Genomic DNA, 9,618 nt, shown 5'->3' with positions numbered 1-9,618 from the left:
TACTGTTACAGAAATGTAATTAAGAGTTTTTTATTCCAGTTTTCCGTATCAGTGGATGTCAGGAGCTTGTAGATGTTAAGAGTCTGACTAAAGCTCATTAGAGCTTCTGCAGAAGAAAAATCTCTGATGTTGCAGGTAATAAATTTAGACAATATGCCATAGCTCTAGTTGGGAACACTCATTCTAGTATTGCAAACTGTTTCTGGAGTGATATCTTTACAGGTCTCTTAGTTCTATGAGTCTATGATAAGTTTCTATACATGAAAAAAATGTATGCATGGCTTGAAAACATTCTACACGTGAAGTGCTCTTTAGCTACTCTACCAAATACCCACACCAGCAGCTTCCAAGTTGAAAACTGGTATCTTTACAGGTTTCTTCTTTTATTCAAATGCATCAAATGTGCAAGGAGTATATCAGGTAAACGGATTTGTACAGTGAACTGATTATATATTTTAATATATATATTGTGGTACTGGAGACTAGCAATGTGTTGCATGTGCAAGTAAGAATTTGTGTACTCTGTAATTATAAAAATGTTACTATTGCTAGCTGTTTGTGCTACGGAATCATCGTCCTTCATCAGATGACTCCGACCACTCGTATATGTCCTCTTCGTTGACCTGTTCAAAGGTGGTGCATGAGAAACTAATAGTATTTAGCTTCAAATCCATTGTTACTGACATTCTTCAAATGCTGTGTTACTGCCTTGATTTTTTTTTAATATATAGCTATTTATTTGTTAGCCTGGAGGCTCAGCTAAGTGTGTGGGGGGTTAAAAGCAACATGGAAGGAATCAAAATCCCAGTAAATGAGTTTTGACTTCAAAAAATGCAGACTTTTTCCAAAGGTGCAGGCCCCAATTAAGCATTTGCTGTGGTCAGCATGATTGTGTTCTTTCTCTTTTTCTCTGACATGACCTTGCTTGTTAAGTTGCTTTTCTTGTTCTCTTTTTGTTTGGAATTTCGAGATAATGAGAAATCTTTTTGGAAAGACATTTTTGTATTTGCTGAGGTCAAGCTTTAAATGAGGAGTGGCAATTTGTCTGATTTAGATGCACCTTCAGAATTTTAACTGACAGTCCACTTCGCTTTTTTTGGCATGTTGTCTGCTTGGTTTAAGCATAGTGCGAGTTGCTGATTTCTCTGCCTGGTTAAGCTTAGGAAACGAATATGATTTTATTTAGATGTGCAAGTTGTTTAATTGACTGTGTCATACTGAATAAAATGGCTCAGATTTCAAAATGTAGGCTATGGAAGTAACCTCAGTTAGTTTTTTTAGAAAATGTTTAGATAACCTGAAATTGTTAATAGGTCTTTATGTCAGTTCCACTTTCACCTATTTGCAGGAAAATTGTGGGTTTATTTTTTATATTAGGTGCTGTAGATCCACAAGATTGCAGTCCCTGACCTGTTCACTACTTGGTGGAATTTGTTCATTTTCCTTCCATCTGTGTCTGTGTGAGTTTTTCTCTTGATACTCTGGTTGTCTATCTATATTTCAAATATCTGTATAGTAGGTTTTTTTGTTCACACTGGACACAATCCTCTTGACAGCCATCCCCACTCTGCACAAAGAGCACCAACTCAAGTTCTAACTCTGCATGGAGAGTGGAAATTATCCATCTTAGCAAGTCAAGACAAGGAATAATTTCTTCATCAGTTATCTAAACTTACTAATAAGGCTTGATCCATTTGAACTCTGCTACTTTAGAAAAACTGGTGATTCTGAATTAACTCCACATAAGTCAATGTACATGGTGATGAGTGGGTACCTTCTCCCTTCTGCACACTGCTAACAAAACTAGCAGTGGCTCCTCATAACAATAAATTGGATTAAGTGTGTTTAGTGAATAATGTTGGGTGAGTACCTAATAGGGTATTACTATAGGGAACACAGGGGAGATGCTAAGAAGGAGGTAAAGTCTCTAGTTATTTCAAAGGAGTCTTGATATTCACTTCTGCCATGCAATCCAAGGCTCATTTCTTCCAGTCCCGCTCCATTAAAAAAATGGCACCAAAAGAATTTGCTATTCAATTTGAACTAGCTTTAGTAGGACGTAGATCTCTCATTTTTGAGTTCCAAGTGTGGCACAACCTGCTGAACACCAGGGGATATGCCCTCTATTCACCTCAATATTTTCTTTAAACATTATTCATTTTTTGCCTTGATTGGCAATTACCGTATATACTCACGGATAAGTTCTCCCACGAATAAGTCAGGAGTTGATTTTTAACGTATAATTTCTGCTATTTTATAATGTCGGCCGTATAAGTCGAATGCGGAAAACTCACACTATTGGTCCAAGAGATTATAATATGCTAATGCCCACCTGAGAGAGTAACCACTGAGCACACAGCCTTTTTTTCTATGTGGGTGCAGCAATGCGCTGCATCAGCGCATGCTTCTAACCTCTCTCTCTTTTTATTGTGCCTACGTGATCACACGGTAATACCCAAAACTATTCCGAAGCAAAGTTTGCACTGATTTGTGTTTTTTTGTATCTTACACCCTCATACACCTTTATCGTAAGAGCATCCCTTATCTACGTTTGAGCATTCGAGCAGAAGAAAATATGAAGCTGGTTTTAAATTAAAAGTCGTTGAAGTGGCGAAAGAAATTGGTAACTGCGCTGTGTCAACAAACTTCGAAGCGTCTGAGAAACTGGTGCGAGATTGGAGGAGGCAAGAACAGGTGCATAAGTCGGAATCTGATTTTATAATTGATTTTTCGGGATTCAAGACTTATACGTGAGTATATACAGTAAATGGGGACTTCCAGCTGGGATGCCAACACTCATGTTGTCTCTATTTATTTATATTTAATGGATACAGCTTTATATAATGTATGTGTGAATTTGTAATCATTTGAGAGTGAAAGAGTAAATTGGCTTAGCCGTGTCCTATCTCACTAATCAGTGTCTAGCACATAATGTGAATGCCACTGCACAAATGATAAGGCTTGTTACATATTACAGGTATGGTAAGCTTGTTCCAAGGATATGAATAAAAGTTTTTACATGGTCCGAATCCAAAATTACAGTTACAGTATATTTCTCATATGTGCCGAAATATACTATTTTTCAGTCCCCTAGCATACGAGTTTAGCTAAAATCAACACAAGCAGACTCTTTAGACAACTTATCTTATGCTGTTATTTAACTGTTCAAAAATAAATACCTTGTGGGATCTTTGGTTTCAGACAGGATCTCAAGAAGCTCATCATTGGAAAGGAAGAAGAACCGAGGGAAGAACAGTCGTTTCTTTTCCAGGTATTCATTGAGGCCTTTCAAAATCATTTCCAGAAGTTCATTTGATTTTTTCAGCTTTTCCAACATCTTGTCAATTGCCACAACAGCCAAAACATGTTTGTCCTTGATAAAAGCAAAACAAACAGTTTTTTTTACTTATGACTAATAAGGGTATTCATACTTCACATTTTAAACTGGAATGTATTGGTTATCTGTTCTAGAAAAATAGATAAAACTCCACTGGCATGTGTGACTTTAGTGCTCAGCATTTAATTATAAAAAAAAAATGTAACAGGATTATTAGAAAATGTTTAAACTTTGTAAAGTATCAACTAATTTTCCAAAAGATGGGTTTTCCAAGAAAACCATCCAATAAAATAAAATTGATTAATCTTAATTACTATGCATGTTGAGAGCATTGTTTGCCAAATTGTGACAAGACTGAACATGGGCTTTATTTGAGCAAAGGTATACAAACAATAAAGTCACCTACATTAAAAAAATAAAAAATATCAGTATGAAAGGTCTATAAAGCCTACCTCCCTTATTCTAATACAGAGCCACTGTGGAGCTGGAGTATTATGAACAAGGCAGGAACCAGTCCAATGTAGGACACACTCATGTAAATATCAACTCTCATAGAACTGTCTGTCTACCTCACCTGTACATATTTGGGATGTGAAAAATAATTTAAAAACTCATAAGAGGTCAATGTGCAGCATTGACTGGGCTGGGATGTGTGTCCTGCATTGCAGAACAGTGGTTACTGCTGGTGTACAATTTACACAATCTACATACGCCTTCAGCAAATGGTAGCATGCAGCTTTGAGATGAACTACTGTTTATATAAATGTGACATGTATTTTAAAATATTTCTTTAGAAAAAAAAAAGGAAGGTGTTTCAGCTATGGATTACTGTATACCAAATATTGCATCAGTTGTAAATAGGAAGTCAACATTAAGAGTAACATAGACCAGAGATTTTAACAGATAAAATAAGACTTGGTCCCCCTTTACACCTTGCATAAACATTCTTTTTTGATGATGTGATCTTAATTAGATAGATAACTTTTGTCAACATTAAAAACAGATGTAAATATACTTTTGAGCATCACAACACAGTGGCCATATTTAACAAAAGGATGCATTCAAATGTATTTGCTACCTACATACAACCACCAGCTGAAAATGAAAGTTGATATGAACATTTTTTGTGAGGAAAGCAGACACTGGAGGCACACTTTCATTCTGAGTATACAGGTAATTTGACAAAATTATATCCAGGTACCATTCAGTTTGTTGTTTGGAATGAAATCAGATAGTCCTTCTCTTTGTTTTCCTCTGTTTCATGCTAAATTCCTTATTTTGTTTTGAACTTTTTGCTTCGGCATATTTCACCCACCTTCCATAACAATTAATTAATGCAAGCATTACTGCAGGTCAAAAACATTTCTAGCATAAAAGCAACTACTTTGTCATTCACCAATAAAATTCTTTTGTCTTGTTCGTTATTTTTGCTGACAGGATAATAATTAATTTCAGTCTAGTATCTCTTAAAGAGTACACAAATATTAAAACAGATTTCCTATATTAGAAATACCTACAATTAAAATGACAAGTCAAGATGATATACGTAATCCAGAGAATGCCGTGGCAATTTATATATATTCAGGTAACGGAGTTAAAAACAGCTGGATGGTTATGCTGTACTCTGCTTAAATACAAATACAAATTTAGTTTAATTTTTAAAGATATTCAGTTGTTGTAATAAGAGTTGAAAACAGTTGATTGGATATGATTTACTCTCTTTAAAAACACATTTAGTTTAAGTATTGGACATTCCTGTACAGTTTAGACATCACAGACTGGCATTTTGGATCAGTCTCAAAAAACTGGTTTTAAACAAAAACTAAAAAAAAAAAAGAAACAAGTGTTATGGTCCACTGTGGATCTTGTCTTTTTTTTCCTCTGTATTTTGCTTTTTCATTTTTCATTGTAATGCTCTGTTTAAGTTTCATCAAACAAGAGGGTTAAGCAAATGGATGGATGGATGGTTAGATGATTTCTGTCATTGTTCGGGCAGGGTTTTTTTTCCTGTTTTTTCTGATTATTTTCTGTTTAACAATTTTTTTGTTGTTTTTTAAATTGTTCTTTTTTCTGTTTTTGATTAGTCTTTATTACATTTATGCAACATTATGATTTTTATTGATTTGGTGTTGTTTATTATTCATTGTGTATTTTTGAATTACGATAACATCACGTGTTTGTCTTGCATCCTGAACGTGGAGCCCAAGGAGGTGCGGCCACCAGAATATGCAGCTGGAGGACTGACAACATCCAGCAGTATAAACTGAGAAGCTGTTGTCATGGCACAGATTCCTGCTTTTTCAATTTTGTGCTTCTTTTTAATGTTTGGATTTCCTGGCTTTTAACCCCTGCTCTCTCATTTAAAAGGTACTGTTTCTGGCTTGTGTCTTCCTGGATTTGGTTGCTTTTAGATTTTGTTTTGGGTACTTGTGTACTAAAGGGGCGGCAGTGAAACCTCCCCCACAGAGCCCAGCACTAGAATGGGTAGGGGGAAACCTTCCAACCCCAAAAATCCTGTCATGAGGAGCTCAACATGAACGAGAAAACAGTAATAATAAGTTCCAATTGTATGTATGTAATGTATGTATATATGTATGTATTTCTATAATATTCCAATTTCTGTAAATTTCTATATATTTTTTTTTATTCCAATAAATATATTATGAATTCGTCAAAACACTTCTGTTTTCCTTTATCATGCTGTCCGTCCGTTTAGTACACAAGTACTGTACCTTTTTTTGTAATAAATATTTAAAAATAAAGGAACCTTGTTTTGTTTTATATGAAGACCAAATGGTTTAGTTTTATTCTCTTCATCTTGTTATGTACTGTATAATCCTCACCCCATTTTTGGGCCTACCCATGGTAAGGCCTACTCTGGGATGGACGCAGACATGGATGAAGGGCAAGTCTGGCTTGTGTTTCTTTTTTAATTTTTTTTTTTTTTTTTGTGTGACAGGATCACAACAGTTTAATTTACTGTGTTGTATTATTTTAATACCAGTAACGACACACTGCATGATAACTTGCAGTGAATACACTTGACTTAAGCATTCATAGTTTTCATCCTCTTTCTCTGTACATTTAGCATTCGTTTGCTCAGAGGTTGATGCACTTGGTGATTCCTGAGCAGCTCTTCTTTTCTCCACCCTAGCTGTCCACTTCATCTCTTCTTTCGTCGGCATCTTTTCGCATTAAAACTGATTAAGTGTTTGTGTTGTAATTACTTAGAACATTTTCTTTAATTTTTCACTTAAGCTGGTCCTAAAATCTTCAAACTGCCTCAAGAATGATTTAAGATATGAAAAGGTAGGGGAAGTGACGGCGAAGGTGATAGAAATGAGAACGGTGCCCATACGCATGTGCCACATGCTGCCGAGAGTTGATTCTAAAATAAAATAAAAATAAAAAGAGGAATAACCTTGGAGGTCAATCATCACCCGAAAGCGGATAGTAGACCTCACGTAGTACATGTGTACCAAATTTCAGGTCAATAGGTCAAACGGTTTGCGAGCTACAGGTGATTTAAAATCCTGGACAGACAAACGAACAGCCATGGTAGCGTATTATATAAGAAGATATTCCTATGTCATGTAATTAAGTTCCATGGTAAAAAACAACTAAAACATTTGCCGATGTTGTAATTGAGTGAAACTACAGAACTTGAGGACTATATAATCTGTGTTTAACAGAGTGGCATTAGTTTGTGATTGCTGTGTTTTTGCTTCCTTCTGAATCTTGTGTTTTGGCTTTGGTTATCTAGGTCTTTTGACCACTTTCGAGGTTTACACAATTGTCTTTGTTATTTAGGCTTTAAATGTGGACTTAGTATTGGTGTGGACATTTTTGGTTTCTTATTTTGAACCTGACCTTTTTGAAATTCTTCACTTAATTCTGAATTTTCAATTTTCTTTTTTTCATTTTTTTTTCTTGTGATATTTAGGGTTAGTTCAGGGGTGGGCAAATTCATTCCTGGAGGGCCGCAGTGGCTGCGGGTTTTTGTTCCAACCCAGTTGCTTAATTAGAAAACAATCCTTGCCATTAATTACATTTCATAGCTTATTAGTGCTTTAACTCTGCTAAGTCAAGTCATTCTCATATCCTAGATTTTTTTTTTCCATTCTAAGGATATCATCCAAATACTTTGAAGTGTAAAATGGACGGGTAATTCTCAATCCTTCACTTTTTTCTCTTCTCTTTCCTTCCAAGTATTTAATTAAACCAAATAGTGCACGATAAATACACACAGGTGTAAAGGGTAACAAGCAAAATGGAGAACTGCTGGTTTCTTTTGTCATTTGCATCTTATTGCTAATAAGGAGCAATTAAAAACCGAGAATGCAGCTGTTTAAGACTTAAATAAGCAATAAGGGTTCATAATCTTAACGAGGGAGACAACTAAAATGAAGCAGAAGTGTTTCTAGAGCAATACGTGCTTCTTATTAAGCAATTGGGTTGGAACAAAAACCTGCAGCCACTGCGGCCCTCCAGGAATGAATTTGCCCACCCCTGGGTTAGTTTTACATTTGCCTTGAGGCTTAGGTTGTTCCTTTCTCCTTCTTTTTCTTTTTTAAAATTTTGATAAATTAGTTTAAATTTTCTGCCCCAATTTAGTATTGTTTTCCCTTCTGAAACTGCCCATTGATTTGTATTTTCTTTAATTGTATTCCTTTTACCTTTTGTATTTAATTATAACATTCACGGTTTTGAATTAATAAAATATTTGTTTTAACTAATTTTTCTTTGATTAATTATTTGATTTCCTATGATTGTTTCCTTTTACTTTTTGATGGCATATTATAGCAAAAAATCATTTAAAAGGCCAGGCAGGCGTTCACTCTGTTATAGGCAGCAACTATCAGACAGCACAGTGAAAAATTTTACTTTTAATAATCATTTCTGATAAAAACAGATTGCTGTGTAAGGAAAATCTTGAATACCCAAAGCTTAATCCATCATAATTGGAAAGTACTAAAACAATGCAACCCTTGTATTGTAAAACCTTTTGTTATTTCATTAGATATTTAGTTTAAATACTGATATGTGTGGAGATTAGGCAGTTTTTGCTATTTTTTCCTGGAATGTATTGTGTTCTCAACAAGAAACAGATGATTTGCTGTAAAAGGGCTGGGAGAATAAGAAGTGGTCAAAAGGTAGGGGTGAAAACCAGAAAGTCATACTGATCTTAGATATTACACCAATCCTAAATGCTAACCAGAAAATGGAGGTACCTAAAACATGCAAAGAGACAGTAACCATTAAGTTGTTCAACAAAAATAACCACATGTAATGCTCTTTGAATCCAGATCTTGGGTAGAGAGGGATTTCTTGTACTGATCCGAATAATATCATTCTGATGACATCAGCAATCACGACTTCCCGCTGGACAACGGGAACACTATTCCCTGAAGAAGTCAATGACCATACCAAAATAATCATGGCATCATATAACTATGTGCAAAAATAAAAACTTTCAAACAATAATTTAAAAAAATTGATTAATGCTAAATTTTAATTATTTGGAGTAAAAACTCCCAGAAGTACTGGGATATACTTTGCAGGAAACCAATACAGAAAGCTGGAAAAAAATTAAAGAAAAGAAGCCAATTATAACAGAATTTAGTCAATTTTTTTTTTCCCCATTGTTATCACATAAGCATAGTGTCATTGGATTTCTGGTGTAAAATGGTGGTGTCCCGCTGTATTAAGTATTATTTGGTGGATGAAAGAAAATATATTCAAATGAAGTCATTTCAAAAGGATATTACTTTAGTGTCAGGTTAATTTCTGTTTTGACCTCCTTTAGCATATTGCATCTTCTTTGCCCCTAAATTTTGATATACTTTGGTCTAATGGTTTCTGGTTTTGATCCTTGCTAGTCCCTGTCCCTTATGTCTATTCTCTTGTTCACAATAATTCTCATGCCAATTTAATACTACCCTTAACAATATGCAGTAAAAAGTCCATTTTCTGTACAGTATATAGTTTAAGGTAACTAGATGTCAAGAGTCCATAGTCTGGGGGAGGAAAAAAAATACAGTAAGTATTCTTTCCCTATTTAGCCCTAAGCTAACGTATGCCCCATGAGGAAGAAAGAACATAATGACTTAGAGCAGGAGTAACTGACAACCAACCCCTAACCCACCACACTGTACTGATTACACAGGGTGGCAGCAATTATTAATTCTAAAGTGGAATCAGAAGATAGAGTGAAGTCAATTAACAAGTGAAAGTCAAAACGCTGTAATCAGGAATCTAAACAACAAAGACCAGGATGTGTA

General features: G+C 35.0%; 1 protein-coding gene across 3 annotated transcripts in view; it reads right to left on the bottom strand.

Moving 5' to 3' along the window:
* dnah7 (dynein, axonemal, heavy chain 7) overlaps positions 1 to 9,618 on the bottom strand; it is a 496,694-nt gene that overhangs the window by 402,846 nt on the left and 84,230 nt on the right. For all 3 annotated transcript variants that reach the window (XM_051930473.1, XM_051930475.1, XM_051930474.1), the window contains exon 19: positions 3,180 to 3,373. In XM_051930473.1, the coding sequence (XP_051786433.1) occupies positions 3,180 to 3,373 (194 nt within the window). The remainder of the gene's footprint in view (positions 1 to 3,179; positions 3,374 to 9,618) is intronic.

This window comes from Erpetoichthys calabaricus, chromosome 8 (assembly GCF_900747795.2).
Source record: "Erpetoichthys calabaricus chromosome 8, fErpCal1.3, whole genome shotgun sequence".
Taxonomy (NCBI): domain Eukaryota; kingdom Metazoa; phylum Chordata; class Cladistia; order Polypteriformes; family Polypteridae; genus Erpetoichthys; species Erpetoichthys calabaricus.
This window is presented reverse-complemented; position numbering and strand designations above follow the sequence as displayed.